Here is a 23,491-nt window from a genome sequence, read left to right as displayed (position 1 = left end):
GAAGGGTGCACCCCTTTCTGCGTTAAGAACTATACAGTGGTACCTCGGGTTATATACACTTCGGTTACAGACTAAAGGATGAAGAACAGAAATTGTGTGGCGGCAGTGGGAGGCCCCATTAGCTAAAGTGCTGCTTCAGGTTAAGAACAGTTTCAGGTTAAGAATGAACCTCCAGAACATATTAACTTCTTAACCTGAGATACCACTGTACTTAACCTGAGATACCACTGTACAGTGGTACCCCGCAAGACGAATGCCTCGCAAGACGGAAAACCCGCAAGACGAAAGGGTTTTCTGTTTTGGAGGCGCTTCGCAAGACGAATTTCCCTATGGGCTTGCATCGCAAGACGAAAGCCCATAGGGAAATGCTGGCGGTCGGGAGCAAAGACTTTCGCCCACAGCCGGCCTTCAGAAGAGGACCTCTTCTGAAGGCCGGCGGGGGGCAAAAGTCTTTGCTCCCCCCCCGCCTGCCTTCCCCCCCGCCTGCCCCGGGCGATCTTAAAATGCTGGCGGGCGGGAGCAAAGCGTTCGCTGCCGACCCCCAGCATTTTAAAATCTCCAAGGGACAGCAGAGAAGTCTCTGTCCCGGGGAGATTTTAAAATGCTGGGGGTCGGGAGCGTTCGCTGCCGACCCCCAGCATTTTAAAACGCTGTTCCGAAGCGGGGGCGGGAACATCTGCCCCAGCCGCCCCACTTCGGAACGATGTTCCGAAGGGGGGAGGTGGGGCGGGAACAGCTGCCCCAGCTGCCGGGCTTCGGAACGATGTTCCGAAGGGGGGAGGGGGGGCGGGAACAGCTGCCCCAGCTGCCGGGCTTCGTAGCGCTGCTGCGAAGCCGGGCGGGGGGGTGGGAACACCTTCTGAAGGCGGGCAGGGGGCGAAAGTCTTTGCTCCCCCCTGCCTGCCTTCCCAGGGGCTTTTAAATCGCCCCGGACAGCGGAGAAGTCCTCCGCTGTCCGGGGCGATTTTAAAATGCCGCCCGCCAGCATTTTAAGATCGCCCGGACAGCGGAGAAGTCCTCCGCTGTCCCAGGGTTTTTTAAAATGCTGGGGGTGAGAAGAAAAGCCCTTGTCCCCCCCCCCCCAGCCTTCAGAAGAGGTCCGGGAACAGACTGTCCCCGGACCTGGCCTGAAGGTGGTTTCCCTAGGAACGCATTAATTGATTTTCAATGCATTCCTATGGGAAACCGTGCATCGCAAGACGAAAAACCCGCAAGACGAAGAGACTTGCGGAACGAATTAATTTCGTCTTGCGAGGCACCACTGTATTTAAGAAAGGACTCTGCATTTTCTTTTCTCTGTTTTTTCTTTTCTCTGTTTTTACTTAGGTTAGTTTTTTAGTATATTCTATTAAGGAGAAGCCTGAATAAAATTTTATGGGGGGAACCACAACAACAACGGTGGAACGGGCTGCCTCTGAAGGCGGTGGACATTTTTAAAGCAGGTTGGACAGCCATCTGTCAGAGACGCCTTCGCTGGGATTCCTGCATTGCAGGGGCCTGGGCCAGATAACCCTCTGCGACCCTGTGGGTCTAGGATCCTTGGCGTGGGGGAGACGCCGCGTCGCTGTGGCTGCAGCAGGGGAGAGAGCTGCTCCCGGCTTCTCTGCCGCAGCTCCGAGCCTCCCCGCCTGGCCTCGCTGCGCCAAAGCAGCCCCGCCCGCCCAGCAGCAGCAACGCCTCTCCCTCCGGCGCGCTCTGCACATTCTCAGAGGCACTCTCTCCCCAGCCCCGCCTTCCCCTTTATGACGTCACGCGCCCCAGCAAGCCGAGGGCGGGAAATCCCCTTCCGGGGCCACGCAGCTCCGCACCGAGCCTGCGCAGAGTCCGCGGGGCGCGCGCTCTCCCATTGGCTGCCCCGCCACGCCAATCATCTACTTGTCACGTTGCGACTGGCTGCGGCGCTCCCGTCGCTCCACCCAATCCGCGCTGCGTTGCCAGGCAGAAAAGGAATCCGGGCGGCGCTCCCCCCTCTATTCCCCCCTCCCTTTCGCATCGAGGGATTTTTCCGATTGGTCCGCCCGTCCCCGACGGAATGCGCTACCCGGATGACCCCCCTCTCCCTCCAACCTCCGGGTCCGGCAGCTTTGCGGCTTTTTTTCCCGCCCCTCCTCCGGATTGGCCGAGCGGGGCCGGTTTCCTTTTTTCCGATTGGCCGCCGCGGCACCTGTTGCTAGGCAGAGCGCGGCCTAGCACGCCGGGCGGAGCGTCACTCCCGATGAGTCGGCGCTGATCCGTGAGGGGAAAGCGAGCGAGGAGAGAGCGAGCAGAGAGAGCGAGCGAGCGAGCGCGGCGCCCAGGCCCAGCCACCCTTCGAGACCGCTGCAGCCCAGCCTTGCCGCCATGGCCTCGGGAGCCGAGTGAGTCTCTCACGGGGGGGGGGCAGGGAGGGAGGAGACCCGCCTGACAGGAGGACCCCCCCGGACCCTCCTTCCCTCCGGGCCGCCGCCTGAGGAAGGCCTCGACGCCTCCTTCGCTCCCTCACCCGGCCATACGAGGCCTGGAACGGGGGGGGGCGGCGGACTGAGGAGACAGAAAAGGCCCCCCTCCCTCAGGCGCCGCCATTTCTCCCTCCCCCCGCCGTGGCCTCTTCCCCCCCCCCAAAGCCTTCCTTGAGGGGGCGCGCCATCATTTCCTCGCGGGGGGGGGCGCCGGCTCCTTCCTGGCCTCCTCCCCCCAGCCTCTCATTGAGGGGTCTTTCTGTGGGGGGGGGTCCGGGGGGGCGCGATGCCCCCGGGCGCCGGGGGGGGGGGACGGAGCCGGAGGGAGGCGGCGCTTCCTTCTCGGCGAGGCCACTTCCTGCTCCGCCAGTTCTGCCGAGTCACCCGCCGCCTCCTGGGCCGGCGCTGGGAGCGGAGAGAGAGAGAGGCCGGGGGGCTGTGGGGCTCCCTTCCCCGGGCCTCCAGCGCCGCCTCCCCCCGCCAGGCGCCTCCAGGGCTGCGGCCCTGGCTGGATCTGCCGGTTCAGGGGGCGTCGCCGGGCAGCTTCTGAACGTGGCTCCCGAAGGGCTGCTGAATCACGGAGGAGGAGGGGCAGGAAGGGGGCCTCCCCAGAAAGGAGAATATTGCCTGCAAGGAGCCCCTGGGCTTCCAATGATCTTTCCTTTCACATAAGAAACAAGCCTCTTTAATAAGAAGCGAGGGCCTTGAGATTCACACTTGTCAGATATGGGGAGGGGGGGTCCCTTCTCCAACATGCTGTCAAGTTGCAGGCCAGATGCTTCTATGCTTCTCGATGGATCCTCAAGCCACTGGCGAGAATGCTTCGCCCGCTGAACTCCGAGGCTCTTGGGCAGCTGCGCTCTTTCTCCCCAGCGCACAGCAGCAGGGTAACTGGCCTTGCTGCCATTAGGTACTTTCAAGCCCGGTCCCCCCTCATGTGGCTGCCTCAGTAGAGTATACAATGCTCAAGCTGGTCATCACCTCCCATTGTTCCAAGGGAGAATTGTGGCTGCTAAACTTGCACCTGCTCCACTTAGCAAAACACACTGCCTCGTGGGATTTTCTCGCTAGTAAGCAAAGTAGCATGCTGGGGTGCTTCAGTAGGAATTCTTAGCTGTGGCAGCCATCTTGTCATATGGAAGCCACAAAGCATTGGTCATGTGATACCAGCTAGAGAAGGACTCCTTAGGTTCACCACTTCCTGGTCTTAACTCTCAAGTGAACAAGGAATGGAAATAAAACCAATTTGCACATCACTTGCTGATTAGGCTCTTCCATTTTGGCTTGAGCTCCACTGGCTATCAGAGGGAAACATGTTAGGGTTTTCAAGCTGGTCTTAGGCTGTTGGTAGAGTAACTAAATGCTTAGGATAATTTTAAAAATTATCCTAAAGGGCTCTCAACAGCTATGCTGGGAGAGGTGAGAAACGGTCATGGTTAAGTGACAAGAGAAACATAGCATTTCACGAAACATTGTCACCTTGCAAAAATGTACTGTCCATTTTTTGGGGTGGGGCGAGATTTCCTGCAATATGAATAGCAATTGCCAATCAACAGTAAGGTCTGGAAGCATTGTTTTCTTATTTGGCGTGATGTCACAACAACTAATTGACTTTGTGGAGTTGGTACAAAGCCTGCTCTGAGCAAACTGCTTCATGCCCTCGCTCTGATTTGGCTTTCTGATGTTATGCAGCAAAAAAACTCACGCCCTTTTAAAAACAGGAATCCTGAAGCATCTGCTGGGAAGTGGGGTGGTGGGACAGTCCCACAATAGCCAGAGTTGTTTCTTACTATTGGCCCATCTAGCTCAGTATTGAGCTGACTGGCAGCAGCTCTTTAGGCTTTCAAGCATGAAGTCTTCTCAGCCTTACTTGGAGATGTCGGGGATTGAATCTGGGTATTTTGTGCTCCTGTGAACTATGGTCCCTTTTCACATCCTAAAAACACACTTGTATGAAAACAGCACTCTCTTTAACAATAGAATAACAATAGAAGTCTTGTTCCTTCTTCTAATTCTGCTACATTAAAAAAATTTGATGGCTGGAATAGATAAGTTTGGGGGCACTGAGTTCACAAGAACTTAACTAATCAGTATTGGAATTAATTTTGCATCACTGGGTGCTTCTCAATTTGGCAAACATTGTGAGGTGAAAGGAGCCTTGCCAGAAACTTCCTTTTAAAAACCTTGTAAAGTATGTCTGGATGACTTTGCACGAGAGCAGGAAGATAATTGGCAGGTAGGTAGATGCTTGAGTATTTTCTTCCTGTGGAATTCCCTGGTTTCCAGTCAAAAATACAAGTATTGGTTCCTCTACTTAAACATACAGTCCTCGAATACATGAATCTAACAGTTTTTAGCTTTTTTCTTAACTAATAGTAAACAGACAGCTGAACCCTTTCCTACTAGCTTTGTTGCCTAGAAAAATTCCTGAACCTTCATAAATTATTATTTGCAAATCTAGGCTTCATCTTCCTTTTGTTGGCTGAAGCTGATTTGTTTTTCTTTTAACCTGGTTGTTCTCAGGTGACATGGGTGAGGCAAGACCAGCTGCTTGAAATTCACAGGTGTCATTGCTGAGATCCTTCCTTCTATTTTTAATGCAGTTACAGCAGCTTGGAAGAACCAACTTTCCGGTTAGCTGTGAAACAACAGATCTCTTTCTCCATAATCTGCTTCCAGTTACAATTCTAAATGAAGTGTCTTCTGTGGTAGAGCTGACTGGTCCCTTGGCTTTCCAGTATTTCCTCTAGCCAAGTATCTTCCTGAAGATCTGTCAGGAATCTTGATGGCCTGGTTCTCAGAAAGTAGTAGCCACCATGCTGTTATTTGAAACTTCATTGCCACAATGCTTGCTTATTCACATTTGTGTTTTCTTCGGTTTTCAATTTTTGCATGTTCTGTTGGAGGACCGTCTTCCACTGGAAGTGACCTAGATTGGTACAGCCAGCTGTGGATCTTGAGGCTTTTGTCCTCAAGCTGTCCTCAGTGTCTTTTCCTTTGCTCTTCTGAAGACTGCTGCCTGGGTAGTGCCTCATTCCAAAAGTCATGAAGAGGGTTAAAATCAGTTCCCTGTAGCTCTCTGATAGCTCCTTACATTTCCCAGTATTGTACTTACACTCTTCACTTCTCTTAATTGGTAAGAGGGACCTGGAGTTGATCCTCTGCCACCAGGAATGTGGGTTTTCTTGCACTGGAAAATTTTCCAGAGAACTTTCTCAATGTTCCATTTCCAGATATGTTTTGTGATTTGATTTAGCATGTATGTTTGCCTTACATTAAGGCCACCCAACTAAAGTTTATGTTCTGCATAAATATTAATTTTTTTCCAATAGCCCAAAGTAAATGAACTGAAAAACATTATTAGAAGAGTGCACTTAGAGTACTTAAATGTTACCCCGAAGCATATTCAATACTTTACGTCGAGATTATTTTACTGGAATTAAATTTTTAAAGATGTGCAGACTGATTACATTTAATGATATTCCCACTCATTTAAGCTATTCCCTTTCATTATTTAGAGGTAAGAAAACTTGAAGGCACTGAAAACTGTTTAACATACCTGAGAAGCTGTGCTTTCCAGGCATATGCAATGGGGGATGGGGAATCGATTACAACCTTTTTAGGGCTGACTGATACTTAATCCATTCCAGTTGCTTAGTTTGAATTGCATTATTTCTATTCATCATATGACTGACAATTTTATGAAGCAACTTGTGTCTAATAATGGCACGTTCCCTGCCAAAATATGATGGTGGAGAAAACCCCCACATTGCATTACTTGACTGCATCACACTTGAGCACATTAAGTTGCCCGAACAATATCTGGCTCTTCTCTAGTTCTAGAGAGTTGGCCCCAGGTGCTGCTTCTCACCCTCCTCCAAGTTTGGGTTTGCTGGTACCATAACAGTTGTGCTTCATCTTAGCAGTCAGTCTTAACTAGTGTAATCTCATCTGTATTTCCTCAGTTGCCGCATATCATTGAAGGCAGATTTAGGAGGGCTGGCTTGGTGTCCTATTTGGCGTCCTGCAAAGCATCTACCAGTCACTTCCAGTAGGCTCACTCATTTCACACTGTGTTGTCCTGAATTTCTTAGGGGTTTTCTTCTTTTAGGCTTTGCCTATAAGCATATCTGCCAGGGAACAAAATACTTGAAGAACTCCCATTTTCATACCATTCATGTATTTTCTGCTTGAACTTTGCAAAAGAAACGGTCAGTTTCACTTTTGTTTTTGGCAATGTAAAGCTATGATGTGTCAGTTTCCAACTTAAGGGTGGAACTGATGAGCTAATGAAACTTACCCAGGCCTCTTTCAGTTCAACACATTCTCAGACTCGTGTTGAAGTTCTTGCTTAGTTTTTTTTTTAAAAAAAACCCTTGGACAATTTGGACTGCAAACTGGATATTGTAAGAGACTCTTCAGTGATTCTGCCTCTTCCTAGTGGAAATGTTTGTAGAGCAACAAGTGATGGGATAGGGCTGCTCTTTATCTTCTTAGAACCTTTGCTGTGTGATCCTTCAGGACTCTAGGTTATCAAGTCTTTGATCTTGCTCTGTATCTGGCCAGGGAGGTTGCCTGCAGGTGATGGTAAAGGGGGACTCGTGGCAGTTTGGACTGACAGGGTTTATGACCCACCAAGGCTTAATTGATGGGGTCCAACTTCCCCAACTGTCAACCTTGAAGTGCTTGTGGGACCCTTTCTGTGCCTCTACTTTGGGGTTGTTAGAGAGCTTGATGCAGCAGTGTTATTGCTGCGGCAGCTGCACTTCCAGGGCGCAAGTCAGGTGCTCACAGAACCTTAAATGGGTTGAGCAATTAATCTGTGTTGAATTTTGACCTCCATGTGGGAAATGAGATGTTGAGGGCTTGCAGAAGGACTCTGGCTATTGTACACCCTTTAATTCCTCCCCTCTCTTGGTGTTCTGATGCAGACTAAGCTTGGGCATCTTCTGGGAAGTCTACACAAACATTTTGACAGAATAAGTGTCAAGATTTGCCTAGGGACTATCACTTAATGGGGGGGGGGGCTCTTTGTATGTGGGTTGTTTGCCACACTGCTTGCTTTCTTCAATGGTAAGTGGTTTCTGAATGTTTCTGTTCTATAACTGCTCAGTAGAAAACAGAGTAGAGGGCACTGTGGGAGAACACCTTGCGCTCTCATGTTTGTTTTGAGTTTTGTTGCATAGAAAGTTGTACTTGTCTTTCAACTAAGGTTTGCCTAAGAGAAAATGCAACAAAGATGCATAGAATGAAAATGGTTGAACAAGGGTGTGGCTCTGTCTCCTATGCTCTTAACAACTCTTGTCTTCTCTTGTTACAGTTCCAAAGCTGATGACTTGTCAACTGCAATTCTCAAGCAGAAGAACAGGCCCAATCGGCTAATTGTTGATGAAGCAATCAACGAGGACAACAGTGTTGTGTCACTGTCACAGGTGTGTTCAACATTATCAATAGAGAGCTATATCACTGATAAGTGCAATTTGTTGGTGACTCTTTGACTGACACAGAATGGAGGAAGCCGTCTCTGAACAGGCTATTTGTATTGCCTATTTTGACTGTTAGTGGCTCAGTGGGTTTTCAGGAAGAGGCTTTACATCATATCTAACACCCCCACACAGTTACAACCGGGTACCTGTGGGTTTCCACAACAGGACACCCTTTCTCCTAAATTTGTCTTTATTCGGCCTTGTATCCCTTCTGCTGATTGATATTTTGTTCTTAACTGGATGCTTTTATCAAACTAGTACATTACCAGTTGTAGTCAATTTCAGATCAGCAGAATTAATATACCGATTTGTTTTTAAAATTCAGTTGTTGACCTGCTTTCTCACACTTACTGTTTTCAGGCCAAAATGGATGAATTGCAGCTGTTTAGGGGAGATACAGTCCTGCTGAAAGGGAAGAAGAGGAGAGAGGCAGTGTGCATCGTCCTGTCTGATGACACCTGCTCTGATGAGAAAATCCGCATGAACAGGGTTGTTCGCAACAATCTGAGGGTGCGCCTTGGAGACGTGATCAGGTGAGGTCTGCATGTCCTGTTAAACACACAGAGTTAATTTGGTCAGTAAGCCTGTGGCTAATATGTGGAAAGAGTTCTTCCAAGCATGCTACCTTGTGTTGGTTATTGTTGCCTGTTGGTAAAGGGAATTGTCAACATTAGTGGCATTGGTGTGGACTTGTTTATGAAGGTATTGATGGGTTAAATTAATAACTTGATCAAGGGGAGCTTGATTAATAGCTTAATCTGACACAGTTGTTACCTAGAATAAACAGAGTTGAACAGGAAAACTGCCGAGAAGCTAACTTCTGTGTTCCCTGCTAAGAGGAAGGGAGCATGTGGTAGGGCTAGGGAATCACATGAACTGGCATGCTTTGAATAGTCTGTGACCTATGGAGACACTTACTCCATTTGGGGGTAAACAATGTCCCCTTTAAATTGACATTGCAAGACAAATTGCCTCACTCCAAAACAAATTGCCTGCTGAAGCTGCCCCATATTCTTACCTCATTAAACCAGTGTACCTATGTAACAGTGGAGTCTCTGGAATTCTTTTTATCATGAGTTCTGGGGTTCTTATTATCATAATATTCTTCATTTGGAAAAAATTATGTCAGTATTGACTTATTTCTATAAATTATGCTGAATTTGAGAGAGCTGTAGAGTTTGAAGCATTTTTTCCAGTCCTTTTGCAGAGGGTGGGGGAGAGAAGGAAATTGGAAGAAAAAGTCCGAAGAGCTGGAGGGTGGGGTGGGGCAGAAAACCAATGGACTAGGAAGCTGCCTCATTCCGAGACAGACCGCTGGACCGTGTAACTCCTTATTAAATGAGCTGGTGAGCAGTTCTACAGGGTTTCGGGTGGGGGCCTCTCCCAGCCCTACCTGGAGATACTCAGTCTTGACCTTCCCTGAGCTGGGACCCTTCCTGGATGGAAGGGGAATGACAGGGACAGTCTGTATCTGAGTGACTGGGCATCTGCTTTGCATGCAGAAGGTCCCAGGTTCAGTCACCAGCATCTCCAGGTCGGGCTGAGAAAGATTCCTTGCCTGAAACTCCAGAGAGCTGCTGCTAGTCAGTGTAGACAATACCAAGCTAGATGTCCCCTTGTCCTGACTGGATGAGAGAGATTCCTATGTTCCTAAGTCCACCATCGAAAAGTTGGAAATGAATAGGAAGTCTGAAGGAAGTGAAAAGGTAGCTGACTGGCCTGTCCTTTTCATCGAGACTGGGAAGTTGTTTCTTGTAGATGTTTCTAGTTCGCAAATTGGGGGCCACTTGAGGGTCACAAAGGCACATTCTTTCTTTTCAGCATCCAGCCTTGTCCAGATGTGAAGTATGGCAAGCGCATCCATGTGCTGCCCATTGATGACACAGTGGAAGGGATCACAGGGAACCTGTTTGAGGTGTACCTCAAGCCATACTTCCTGGAAGCATACAGACCCATCAGAAAAGGTAAGGGCACTAAACCAGTAGAGAAGCTGCTGTGGAGAATACTTTAGACAAGCTTTCTTCAACCTGCTGTCATTCAGATGCATGTTTGTTATTTTATTAATTGTATTTTTATGCCTCCCTTCAACTGAATTTTTCAGTTGGTAAAGCGTGGTCAGGGATGATGAGAGCTGGAGTCTAAAACACCTGAACAGTTTTAGTCCAAGTCTATAAACTTTTATTTGGGTTGCTTGTGAGCTGGTGTCTTTGACTAAATTTCCCCAGTTCTATTTTGCCCCAAATGAAAGTCTGTGGCTTCCTGCCATGTGCAGTGAGCAGTGGTGTTGCAGAAACTGCCTCTAGACCATTATTTGCTGTTTGAAACAGCTGTCAGTGTCTAAGCCGTAAGTCTAGAGGGTCTTTTGATTGTGAAGCATTGAGAAGTAGCCAAGAGCAGAGGGGCCTTGTGTTGAGCTTTTCTGGTGTGTAGCCAACTTTACAATTCTGTAGGCCCTATTCAGTCAAGTGAGGCGAGACCCTGCAGTTCTGCCCCCCCCCCCCGGTAGTAGTGGTCAGGCTGGCTTGCCGTTTCTCCTAGTAGCAACATCTGCCATTCCTGTTCCCTTTGGGGAAGTTCCCAGAGCTACTAGTGCCACTGTGAGTCTATAGTAAAGGAAGCATCTCCTCTGGAAACCTCCAGCTGCTCCCTCAGTTCTGAGCTTTCTTAAGTAGAGGGATGGGGAACCGTTACAACTCTTGAGAGTACTTGTTCTGGAGGTGGGTGGTGTCTTGACCCTCATTAATATGCTGATAATTTCAGGGGACATCTTCCTTGTACGCGGAGGGATGCGTGCAGTCGAGTTCAAAGTGGTGGAGACAGACCCCAGCCCATATTGCATAGTAGCTCCAGACACCGTGATTCACTGTGAGGGAGAGCCTATCAAACGAGAGGTGAGTTGAGCAGGCCTCTTCCACAGCTCTCATTCTGTGACTTAGAGTGGGCCGTAAGCGGTGTGGTGGGGAAACAAAGTTGAGGATTAAAAGCACTGTCTGCTATTTGGTTCTTGGGGGAAAGTCCCCCTCTGGCAAGGAAGGCAGAGCTGTTGCATACCAAAGCAGCCATGTGCTATGTTCCTGTCACAGGAATTTCCTATTCCCAGCTAAAGTGGTTATTGTAGCTTTGGCACATGTTCCTATGACAGATGAACTGGACAAGGCTGTAGACTGAGATCACTTCCTTGGGTGCTATACCACCCAAATGGGTATCTGGAATAGTGACCGGCTGGTTTTTAACATACTGTCTGTTAGAAGGAAAAGAAAATGTTTGATAACATAGGCTAAGGGCCATGTTGGAAAATATTATTATTATTATTATTATTATTATTATTATTATTATTATTATTATTATTATTATTACTATTATTATTATTATTTGTATACCACCATTCATCTGAAGATCCCATGGCAGTTAACAGGAAAGTACAAAATGAGAATAAAAAATACATAATAAAACAAATATAAGACCCTTCCCTTGCACAAACCCATTTAAAAAGCCATAAAATGTTAATCAGCCAAACGCCTGTTGAAGAGAGAGGTTTTTGCCTGGTGCCTAAAGATATGTAATGAAGGCACTAGGCAAATCTCCCTGGGGAGAGCATTCCACAAGTGGAGAGCCACCACAGAAAAGGCCCGTTCTCATGCTGCCACCCTCCGGACCTCTCATGGAGGAGGCACATGAAGAAGGGCCTCCAGTGATGATTGCATGGTCTGAGTTCATATGTAGCAGCCCTTGAGGTATTGTGGTCCTGAGCCACAAATAAGCACTCATCCAACTTGACTGGATCTTGGTCCTTAAGTCCTTTTATGAGCTAGCTCATAAAAATATAGTATGCTTGGGACTTAGCATTTCTGAATTTATCTGATATGGTTGTCATACTGCTTTGACCATGAGGTCCTCGGTGCATTTATTCTCTGTCCCTTGAAAACATGCCAGGATGAAGAGGAGTCCCTGAATGAAGTGGGCTATGATGACATTGGAGGCTGTCGAAAGCAGTTGGCTCAGATCAAGGAAATGGTTGAGCTGCCTCTCCGGCACCCTGCTCTCTTTAAGGCTATTGGTGTGAAGGTGAGTATCTGACCCCACTCATGACGGGTTGGACTCTGTGTGGGTAGCAAACATGTCCTGCAGGTGCTGCTTCTGCTCAGGTGTTCATGTACTAATGAATGCTAGAGACCTGCTTCAAGAGTGCTCTGATATCATGCGCTGGTGTATCTCTATATTTAATAAAATCTGTATATAGCTTGATTGTAGAAAATCTCAAAAGTACTTTACGAATAGAATAAAATAACAAAAATATTAGTAAAAGCAGCTATTTAAAGCTTTCAAATCGTCATTAAAATCAGCAATAACCTAAAGACAGATTAAAATACACAATGAAGGTGAAAATTGAGGCAGCGTCTTCATTGCCACCTGCCCACCCAGGCAAATATGAGTGCCACCTTCTATCACTGTATATGACTGGGAGATCAGGGCCACAGATAGTAAACTGGGTGTATGCACATCCCACACTGTCAGAAGGAAGATTATAAATCCACTCCAACTCTTCTCCCCCTGCTGCTCACTCGGGGCAAGAGGGAACCCCAGCAAACCAAACTTCCCCTCAACCAGGCTCTCACCCTGGGAGAGGGATGCAGGACTCTTCCATAATGTTTGGCCTACAATTTTATATCATGGGGATAGGGGCGTTCACCTGTCTCTGTGGCTCCTGAAATGGTGGTGAATCCCTTTGGCATCATCTCCAGCCTGTATTCACCCAGCCAGCAATCAAGCAGTGCCCCATGCTACAGTCAGCACAGACACACTTACCTGCAGGCAGATAACCATGCAGGTCAAAGAGAGTGCTGCAGTGAAAGCCCACACACTTGCTGACTGGGAGAGCAGACCGGGCACAGACCAGGATGGTGCAAACCAGCCCTTCCTTGCTTAGTCCTCTGTGGTGTACATAGGTGCCGAGTGTGCGGGGCTGTGGGTGCTCCAGCCCCCACAACATTCCCCTTGACAGGACTGGCCACAAATGTTTGTGCCGGGAGGCATGCGGTCTGACATCAGCCCGCTTGCTGGTGTGCACATGTGATGTCACGTGCACACTCCAGCGGGTGTGCCGATGTCGGACTCACGTGCGCCTGTGGCGTGCACGGCCCAAGGCACCCACGGTCCTAGGGCCAAACTGGCGGTGTATGGTACTGGCTGATCCCAGACTGCACAGGTGCTTTCTGGATAGCACTACAGGTCTTTACCAGAATTTGGATTTAACCCTCAAATGCTAAGCAACATCCCTGCCTTTCTCTAGCCTCCCCGTGGAATCCTGTTGTATGGTCCACCGGGTACTGGGAAGACCTTGATTGCCCGAGCAGTGGCTAATGAGACTGGAGCTTTCTTCTTCCTCATCAACGGTGAGTGCCTGGGAGCAGCTTCATGGTTTTTGTTTTATTTATCCAAGGTTATATAGTGTTTGATAAAGCCTCAAATTGGTTTACAAAAAACTCCATTAAAATTGCCAATAAAAGACATTTAAAATGGGTATTTAATTAAAATCAACAGTAAGCTAAAACAGATTAAAGCACATGTAGCTTCTGCATGCCTGGATAGGTTTTCCTTTGTGTTTTAAGCCAGATTTGGAAAAGTGTAGTGAAGGCATCCACATTATTATTATTAACATTTTTATATCGTCCTTATACCCACAGATCTGAGGGTGGTTCACAACATAAAATCACAATATAAAAAACACATAATACATCATAAAAATGAAAAGAAAGACAATGCAATAATCCCCCTGGTCCATAAGCAAGGAGTTGCAAAGGCTAGATGCTGCCATGCTAAAAAGTTCTGTTTACTTGCAACTGTGGAATGAGTCTCATGTGGCATTGATGACAGTGACAGTTCCACAGAGTGAAGCGGTTGAGTAGGCTCCTCTAGGGCAGTGTTTCCCAACCGGTGTTCCGCGGCACACGAGTGTGCCGTGAGACATCGGCTGGTGTGCCGCGAGATGCCTGGAGGGAGGCGGGCGAGTCGGGCGGCGAGAGGCGGGGCGGCGGCGGCGAGGAGAGGCCGCGCCTCCTGCTGCTGCCTGGCGCTCCTCCTCGCAGCCGGCAGCGCTGCCTGGGCGCCTCCGTGCGACTCTGCCTCGCTGGGTTTGGTCTCCCAGCAGAGACGGGTCACACGCGCACCTCCCTCCCTCCCTCAGCCTGCGCGGAGGGAGAGCCAGAGAGAGGCATCGCTCCTGCGCGGTGGGAGAGGGAGCAGCCGGAGCGATGCCCCAAACGAAGGCATGGGACCGGAGGGGAAATCCTCTCCGAGGCGGATTGAGCGCAGCTGAGAGAAGCCTTTCGAGGAGCTGCCGTGTCCCCTGGAAACCCCCTTCCCAGCTCTGCCTGCCTGCCTGCCCAAAGCTTGGAGGTTCCCCGGCAAGGGGGAGGGGAAAAACTTTCACTTTTGTGCGTCCCTCCCGGCGTGACGCTGCGCGCTGACGTCACGGGGCGGGGCTTTAATGGTGGTGTGCCGCGAGATTTTTTTTCAGTAAACAGGTGTGCCGTTGCCCAAAAACGTTTGGGAAACACTGCTCTAGGGTAAGGCAATCCTGCAAGTAAACTGGTCCCAAAACTGTTCGGGCTCTATGCCTTGGACTTGTTCTTGTAGCAAATTGGTAACCAGTGCCGATCTCTGAGCGGATATATTATATGCTAACAGGGTCTCACTCCTATGAAGCAGCTGTGATGCAGCTTTCCAGACTAACTACAGCTTCTGGATCAGGTGCAAGGGAAGCCCCCCATAAAGTGCATTGAAGTCACCATGTCTGAGTTGTGGTCATGTTCACCTTCATGTTGGCTCCTTCAGCTGTATGGCTAGCTTGATATTGAGCAAAAGGAAATGAGGTGGAGAGCAAGTGAGCCTTTCAAGTAGAGCCTGTTTTTAAAATGTCTCTCCTTGTGGACAAGACCTTTCACAAGAGTTAAATTCTTGGTATTGCATCTCAGTTTCAGTATTTGTATCTTCTTTCTCTGTAGGATGAGATTGCATCATATTGTGTATTGCTTCCAGGGGACTTTGGGCAGTTTTTGGTATACTTGTGCTTCCTAGCCAGCTTGCAGTGATGTGCAGCTCCCTTTCCTCCTGGATCGTCATGGTGGCTGCCCATGAGCAAGGGAGCAGAGCCCCACCCTGCTGTGCTCTCCTTCTATAGAGCTGTTTCCCTCCACCTTTTGATATTAGTACCAAAGGGAGTTCTGTAAAATCCTGGATGAAGGCCAGATTGAGCACATGCTTCTCGGTCTAGGAACTGACACAGACTCTTCCGTTATTAGGTGACCTCAAAATAACCTAAATAAATAGCAAATGTTATCAATGCAACTGCCAATGTAGGGCAACAGCTCAAAATTACAATGTAGACAGTAAATAAAATATAACAATATATCAAAATGCACCACTTTAACAGAGAACGTAGTACTAAACTCTTCGAAACAGCTGCCCATTTTCAGTTATAAGATCTCAACTCAGCCTTGCTTCAGGGGAGGATCCTTATTCTTCCCTTGGGTGCTGGGTGTTTATGAAAGGCTTTGCCAAACTCAGTTGTCAATAGAGAACCTGTCTCCTTGGAAACCTCACTTGCCCCTTGAGGAGCCTAAAGGAAGTACTTTGATCTATGCAGTGCAATTTCAGGTGAATAGAAAGTGGTGAGTCTACTCTCTATTTTTGAATCGAAAATACCTGCATCAGTCTGCAGAGGTTCATTGGCTCAGTTCACACACAACATTCAGCCAGTCCATGACTTGGCATGTGTGTGCAGGCTCCCGGAGAGGAGATGGCAGCCACTTTGTCCCTCTGGTCTGCTGCTGCATTTTTGTGAGTTGAACCATGGCTTGGCATGTTGTCTTGTTTCAGACAAACCACAAGCAGTAAAAGAAGAATAGACCTTGGTTACAGCTTGTGGCATGTCTGGAGTGTCTATGAGCTGAGGTTTACAGAACATGCCAATCCAATCCATGGCTTAGCTCACAGCAGGGCGGCACCAGCAGCATGACTGGGAGAGGAGCTAAGCAGCCACGATCTTCCCTCCAGGAACCTACATTCTTGCACATTCACACTAAGCCATAGTTGCATGTTAATGGAGTCATTGAAAGGCAGAGAGGAGAAATGGAAAGCCAGGATACGGAGCAGCTGGAGTAGTTCCCAGACTGGCAGTTTGGGGCTGCCACTGTTGATTGGCTCAGGTGTTGGGTTGGAAAGGAGTTTGAGTGGCACGTGGACAGTGTTACGGACAAACTGTCCAGCTGGGGTGACGAGCCAAATAATATCACACCACAGATGGAAAAAATAAAAGGTTTATTCAGACTGCAGTCAGAAGATACAGGGGAAGTCCAGTTCCAAATCACGTACAAAGGTTACACAGCAGGGATCACACAGATTTATACATTTCAAATGCGTTGGTTCCAACTTGGTCACCTGGCTAAGGGGATGATGGCATGTTTGGGGATTTCTCTAGCTTGTTCTGCTGGTTATTAACTTGGTCAGTACCACGGTTAGAAACTGATGTATGAAAGCTAGGAGCTGAAGGGCTTAAACCAAGGTTATGGGCGCGACAACAGAATGTCTATGCGCCCCTTTTTTAACAAGAATACAAAGCTGGAAATGAATGAATTGCAGCTAAGATACTATGTTCATTTTTCGCATGGTCTAGCCCTTCCCCTGCCCACCCCAGCTAATATTCTTAAGAGGGTCTTCTCCAGTCTTCAGAGAGTAGCTGGCAGTGGGGAGGCAGAAAAAGATCCTCCTTTCCTTCCATTCTGCAGTTTTAATCTGAAATCGTAGGCCCAGTATTGTACCCACAGCTAGAAACTGCTCGCACTAATGAAATTCCCTGTTACAAAATGCACCTAGAACAATGGGAGAAACCTAGAACAATGGTCAGAGAAAAGGACATAGTCACGAGATAGGGGAGTTCGGTGCCAGCAGCCTTCTGAAAGCTTTTGCTGACCACTGCAATGTATTGCTTACGGGAGATTAGTCTGGAGGGTGAAAAAGTAACAGACAAATCAAAAGTTTTGGCTCATCCCCATTCAAGCTGGGTTAAAAGGTTACTGGGAAGGCCAAAACTAATATAGCTTTCTTGCTTCTAGCTAATTTCTGAGGCCAAAGTTAAAGTCTGCTGTATGTAGAAAGATGGGGTCTTCCCTGATATATGAGATGAAGCTGGGGTCTCTTTGGTTTTCCTCTTCTCAGGTTCCTACCAACAGTGCTGCTTTAAACAGGACTGTGACTTGGGTTTGTCACTTGCGACTGCTGTCACCTTCTTCCTCTTTAAGTAACATACTGCCATTTTCCCACAGGGCCTGAGATTATGAGCAAGTTGGCGGGTGAGTCGGAGAGCAACCTGCGGAAGGCTTTTGAGGAAGCGGAGAAGAATGCTCCGGCAATCATCTTCATTGATGAGCTGGATGCCATTGCTCCAAAAAGAGAGAAGGTGAGTCTTCTGCCATTCTATTGATGGAGCTCAGTTCTGTGGCTACAGCACTTTGAGAAGGGATGCTTGAGGAAGTGGTGAGTGATAGGCTGGGGTGCAGGTGGCGCTTGGCTGTCCCAAGGCATGTTGAAGGCCCTCAGTCTGGACTTAAGCTCTCCGAACATTCTGTCTCCTGCAATCAGGTATTGCAAGGAAGCTTAGCATTCTTATGAGTTGCATGGCAGAGGAGCTACACTTCATTGCTGGGCCTAGTTAGGTTTTCTGCTTTGTAAACGGACCTTCTGAGAGGAGGGCTAGGCAGCACACCTACCCATTCTGGATGATGATGGTGATGATAGGAATTCTTGCCACAGTAAAATTTTATTATAAAGATTGCACGGTAAGGGAGATGTGAGGAAGTCCAGTTAGTTATTCAAAATGTGTTGAATGGTTGGTTTTTCTTTTTATTTCTTTCTTCTTTTTCTTGTTTCTTTATTTCTTGTTTCAGTCTATGTTCATAATCTTTGTATCTGAAAATTGAATAAAATATTTATTAAAAAAAAGGAATTCTTGCCACAGTAGTTGTAGTAGGAGTAGTAATAGTAATTTATTACTTGTTCCCTTCCCATCTGACTGGTTTTCCCAGCCACTTTGGGCAGCTTGCAACAGAAAGGAGTTAGTGTTGGGTTGCCAGCATCTTCCTCCCGTTTGCATTATGCATCTCGTAGGTCCTGAACTGAAGTCTGCATTTGATCCCATGTTTGCCCTAGAATTACTACTTGGGCTGGATTATCTTACTACTTGGTTTTTAAGCTTGCTTTTTTGGTGGCCAGGGGAAAGGGTGGCTTGTGGTGAAGCTGTACCCCGACTTGTGCCTTGGGATTGGGCACTTTCCTAGCAGATCTTCACACTATCGGCTGTTCTCTCCACAGACACATGGCGAAGTAGAACGGCGCATTGTGTCTCAGTTGCTTACACTTATGGATGGCCTGAAGCAGCGAGCGCATGTGATTGTAATGGCTGCAACCAACAGACCCAACAGCATTGATCCAGCACTCCGGCGATTTGGTAACTAGGCTTGTTCTGTTGTGAGGGTGTTACAGTGTGCTAGATGTTGGCTCAATACATGCAATAGTCTGTGGGTAACTTAAGTACTAGCACAGACCTTCACAAAGCGTGGATGCGGTGCAGACTCATTTATTAGTATTTTTAGCCCCTGGGAGAAATTTCAGGTTTGCGCAGGTTGTAAACTCCCAGTGCCACTTAAAAACAGAAAGCTGTGTACTGTATATGTGCAAATCACAGTGCTCCTTTGCTTAGACTTTCACATGATAGTGAGGGTACAGACGTGGTGACAGGAGAGGAATCGTAGAATTGTCAAGTTGGAAGGGACCCTGGGGGTCATCTAGTCCAACCCCCTGCAATGCAGGAATATGCAGCTGCCCCGTATGGGGATTGAATCTGCAACCTTGGTGTTATCAGCACCATGCTCTAACCAACAGAGAGAGAGAGAGAGAGAGCGCTTCCTGGTGGGCACCTTTTAAACAGACATTGCTTGATAGCAGAGAGCTGATTGGCCCACCATCCAACTGAGACTCTTGCCTAGTTCGTACATGCAGCAGAAATGAATTAAAAAAAACCATTTCCTGGATTGCACCACCTCCAGCTGCACCTGGGGATTTTCATGTGTGAATGCTGCTATGTAGAAAAACAACATGTTAAGGAAGGCTAAACTTGACTCTTTAAAAAACAAAACTAGTCTTCCTCTTATAAATATGAGAGAATGTGGAAGGCAGGAAAAGTAACACTGACCCCATTAGCCTCCTCTTTAAAATGTATGTAATTATGTTTGGGACAGGGTGTCTGTGAAGTGCTAATGGCAGCTAATTTAACAAGCTGGATCAAATGACTTCCTTTTTCTTTCTTTTTTACTGAAAGAGACAGCTTTCAGTGTTTTCTTCCCTTGGTCTTAAAACACATATTCTCTGAAATTGAGTGGAGTTTCTTCTCAAGTCAGTATTCATGCCAACACAGCCTGAAAGCACACTGCTGAGATAAAGCTTCTTCACTTGTTAAACATCATCTTGTTACCTTGTGGGGAATGTCCATTAACTTTCGTGTTTCCCTGAGATCTTTTTAACATCCAGTGCTCCCATTTTGCTGTTCTGCGGCGTGTGGGCTTGACCTTGGTGGCCTTTGTGCATGGGGGAGTGGTGTACGTACAGAAGCAAATATCAGTGTTGCTTTTGGTGTCCCGCAGGTCGCTTTGATAGGGAGGTGGACATTGGCATTCCTGATGCTACTGGCCGCCTGGAGATCTTGCAGATTCACACCAAGAACATGAAGCTGGCTGATGATGTTGATCTGGAACAGGTTCGTTGGTTTGTTTTCTTGCCCCTATGAGATAAGGCTCACAAGCGTCATGATTTTTGGGGTCTTCTTGAGTGATTGGAGCAGCTGGGTTCCTTTTCCTCAAGGAACTGTGGCTTGGAGTGTTGTAATTGCAGAGTCCTGTGCACAGCGGAATGATGAGCAGTACGTGCCACATGCTTAATGTTGCTTTATTTTCAGTTCAGAGTAGAAAAAATTACAAACATGCATCTTGCCTCTGCGGGAGCAGAGAAGCAACCGTCCTTCTCCTCGGAATGAAGAACACCGAGAGAACAGTGAAAAACAGGAAACCAGTGTACGTCACATCCAGCTTCCCATTCCCGTGGGAAAACCCAACAGCGCTCTGACTGTGGAATGTAAACATTGTCTTGTGACAAGCACTTCGCTGCACAGTGAAGAGAGCAGAAACCAACATCCTCCCCCTTTCTGTGAACATCACTGGGCAGCGTGTTCGTACAATATCAGTACAAACCCAACTTCTGTACATAGGTACAGTGTTGATCCCTTGATACAATCTTGGACAATACATCAGCAGGAATTTCATTACCTGGCATATAGGACACCGTTACGAGTCCCTTCTGAATATGTTCCCTAGCATGTTGCAACTTTAATTGCAAGTGCTTCGTGCTTTGCTTACAACCTTCCGAATTCAGCAAAGCCAAACATGCTTTGTTGTCCTGGTAAACCTGGATTGGACATTTGACAGGAATTTTCATGTCTTTGCACAATTGTAACAACCATTCACAATCCTTAAGTGAATAAGACAGTGCATTCAGTTCAGCTTCACAAGTACTTAAGCTAATTGTTGTTTGCTTCTTGCATGACCAATCAAATAGACCCTGATTGTACATGTAGCAAACTCCAGACGTACTTTTCCTGTCTGCAGTGTCACTTCCAAAACTTGCATCTGCAAAAATCTCAAGACCACCAGACTTCTGATTGTTAAATCTCAGTCTGTAATGCATAGTGCCTTTCAAATAGCGTGCTATGCGTTTCAGAGCTTTCCAATCCTTAACAGTAGGATTGTTAACTTGCCTGCTTAGCAAATTACAGCTAATAGCAATGTCAGGTCTTGAACATCTGGCAATGAAGTTTAGCTTGCCTAGCACACTTCTGTACAGTGTGGTGTCAGAAAATGCTTCTTCAGTGTCATCTACCTGATAACCTGTTGTCATCGGTGTGTCTACAGGGTTAGCATCCATCAGGTTCAGTTTGTTTAACACATCAGCAATTTTCCGTGACTGGTGTACTAGAATGTTACCACTTTGATCTTTCTCTATTTCCAGAGATAGGTAGTTGTTTACCTCACCAAGATCTTTCATGTCAAAGTGCTCTTTCAGTTGAGCTAGGGCGTTATTGTACATTGTGACATCTTTCCAAAAGAATAAAATATCATCAACATAAAACAAACAATACAGCTTCTTTTGCCCCTCCTCTTTGACAAATACACATGGATCAGCTTTCCCTTGCTGAAAACCTAGAGAAAACAATGCTTCAGTGAGTTTTGTGTGCCAACACCGTGCACTTTGTTTGAGACCATAAAGGGACTTTTTCAGAGCACAAACAAATCCTTGTTTTACCTGTACGCCATCAGGTGGAAGCATATAAAGTGATTCACCTAGAGATCCGTACAAAAACGCTGTATTCACATCGTGGTGACTAACATGTAGATTCTCCTCTGCAGCTAGCTTGAGCATAAGTCTAATGCTCTCATACCTCACGGTGGGTGAGTAGGTCTCGTGATAGTCTTGACCTGGTACCTGTGCAAAACCTCTGGCTACCAATCTGGCTTTGTGTCTGACTATCTTGCCATTTTGATCAGTCTTCGCTTTGAAGACCCATTTACTTCCAAGCAGTTTCATTCCTGGAACTACTGGAACTAGCTCCCAAGTTTTGTTCCTTTCTAAGGAATCAAGCTCAGCCTTCATGGCATTTAACCATGGCTCAGCTTCCTTAGAATCCAAATCCTGGATTTCTTGGAAACTTGAAGGTTCAAATACCTTCTTGGAGCTTTTAACAGCTGCTACTGCTGTCTTAGCAAATTCATCAGCAAATCTCTTTGGAGGTCTGCCTTTTGTGGCTCTTTGTGACCTGCGAATCAGCCTTTGGTCTTCAACACTCTCCTCTTCCTTCTTAGGGGAAAAATGACCTATTGTGAACAATGGTTCTTCCAATTCCTGATCAGAGCTTTCAGAGGGTCGCATAGAGGCTTTCGCACTCTTGAAATCCTCTGAATTATCCGATTCAGTTTCAGACTCAGAATCAGAACCTTCATCAGTGGGTGTGGGTTGTTGTTTCTTATCCTCAGTCACATCACTGTCATCAGGATAACATTGGAAAATTCCCACATTCTCCCCCCACTTGGCATTGTACTCAACACTTCTTGTGAGTTTAATTGTCTTAGAGTCAGTCATCATTATTCTGTAAGAACCTTTCTGATAACCTAGAAAGATACCATGCAATCCACGTTTGCCTAACTTGGAGCTTTGTGGTGAATGAACCCACATATCAGAACCAAAAATTTTCATGTGTTTGATGTATGGTTTCTTGCCAAACATCTTCTCATATGGGGTACAACCAATCGCTGAAGATAACCTGCGATTGTAACTGTAAACAAAACACGAGAGAGATTCGGCCCAATAACTCTCTGGAAGATTGGCATCATGCAGCAAGGTTTTTAAACCTTGAAGCAATGTCTGATTTGCCCTTTCGCAAAGCCCATTTTGCCATGGCGAGCGAGGACTGGACAAATCGTGTTGAATTCCTTTCTCAGTCAGAAAAGCTTCAAACTGCTGAGAAGTGAATTCTCCCCCACGATCAGTGAAAAGAGTTTTTATCTTCTTACCATGCACATTTTCCAACCAAGCACAGAATTCTTTGAACCTTGGAAACGCCTCTGATTTCTGCTTGAGATTGTACACATAAATATACCTGGAAAATGCGTCAATGAGAACCATGAAGAACCTATTGCCACCCAAAGAGGGCGATAGTGGACCAACGAAATCAGCATGAACAACCTGGTATGGTTCTGTAGCTTGCCTACTAGACACCTTACCTTTTGCAGCCATTTTCACCTTGTTTGCTGCGCATGCTTTGCACTTCATGTGGTACCTGCAGGGTTTAATAGTCATACCTTCAACCAAGGCAGGCATTTTAGATACTGCCTCAAAATGCAAATGACCAAATTTCCTGTGAAAATCATGAATACATCCTGCATGCAAACTTTTGTTAGAACCTGCAATGCAACAAGTCTCATTCTGCACAACATCATCATAATACAAAACAAACAAACGATCAACATTCTCAGCATGCAATACATAATCGTCTTTCTTTGTGATGGTGCATTTCTTGTTCTTGAAGGAAACGTCAATGTTTCGTTCATTCAGCTGCATCACACTTAGAAGATTGTGTGTGGCATCTGGAACATACAGTACATCCTGTATCGATAAGTCCAAACTGAAGTACAACAGTTCCGTAGCCTTGACTGGGGATCTTGTGGTCATCCGCCTGGTGAATCACACCTTCCTGCGGTGTAAAAGACACGAACAGTCTCTTATCGTTGCACATGTGGTGGGTAGCTGCTGAATCAACAACGAAGGATGATCTGGACGTCTTCTGGACCTTTGCGACGTTTGGAGTGAAGCGTGAGACCATTGCCTTGTGCTGCGTTGTCCTGGAGACCGGACCTTTGCCTGTACTTTGGCCTTTTCCACGCGATGAGCTTCCGCTGCGCTGCTCTG

General features: G+C 47.1%; 1 protein-coding gene across 1 annotated transcript in view; it reads left to right on the top strand.

Moving 5' to 3' along the window:
- The first annotated feature begins 2,193 nt into the window (after nucleotides 1-2,193).
- VCP (valosin containing protein) overlaps nucleotides 2,194-23,491 on the top strand; it is a 28,257-nt gene continuing 6,959 nt past the window's right edge. The window contains exons 1-10 of the mRNA XM_081212777.1: nucleotides 2,194-2,357; nucleotides 7,759-7,870; nucleotides 8,285-8,457; nucleotides 9,746-9,888; nucleotides 10,685-10,815; nucleotides 11,858-11,989; nucleotides 13,215-13,317; nucleotides 17,248-17,381; nucleotides 18,293-18,428; nucleotides 19,621-19,733. Coding sequence (XP_081068903.1) covers nucleotides 2,341-2,357; nucleotides 7,759-7,870; nucleotides 8,285-8,457; nucleotides 9,746-9,888; nucleotides 10,685-10,815; nucleotides 11,858-11,989; nucleotides 13,215-13,317; nucleotides 17,248-17,381; nucleotides 18,293-18,428; nucleotides 19,621-19,733 — 1,194 coding nt within the window. The 5' untranslated portion in view covers nucleotides 2,194-2,340. The remainder of the gene's footprint in view (nucleotides 2,358-7,758; nucleotides 7,871-8,284; nucleotides 8,458-9,745; nucleotides 9,889-10,684; nucleotides 10,816-11,857; nucleotides 11,990-13,214; nucleotides 13,318-17,247; nucleotides 17,382-18,292; nucleotides 18,429-19,620; nucleotides 19,734-23,491) is intronic.

Source organism: Podarcis bocagei, assembly GCF_964188305.1.
Source record: "Podarcis bocagei genome assembly, chromosome: 11".
Lineage (NCBI taxonomy): Eukaryota > Metazoa > Chordata > Lepidosauria > Squamata > Lacertidae > Podarcis > Podarcis bocagei.
Note: the sequence above shows the minus strand (reverse complement) of the source record. Positions and strands in the feature narration are given on the sequence as shown.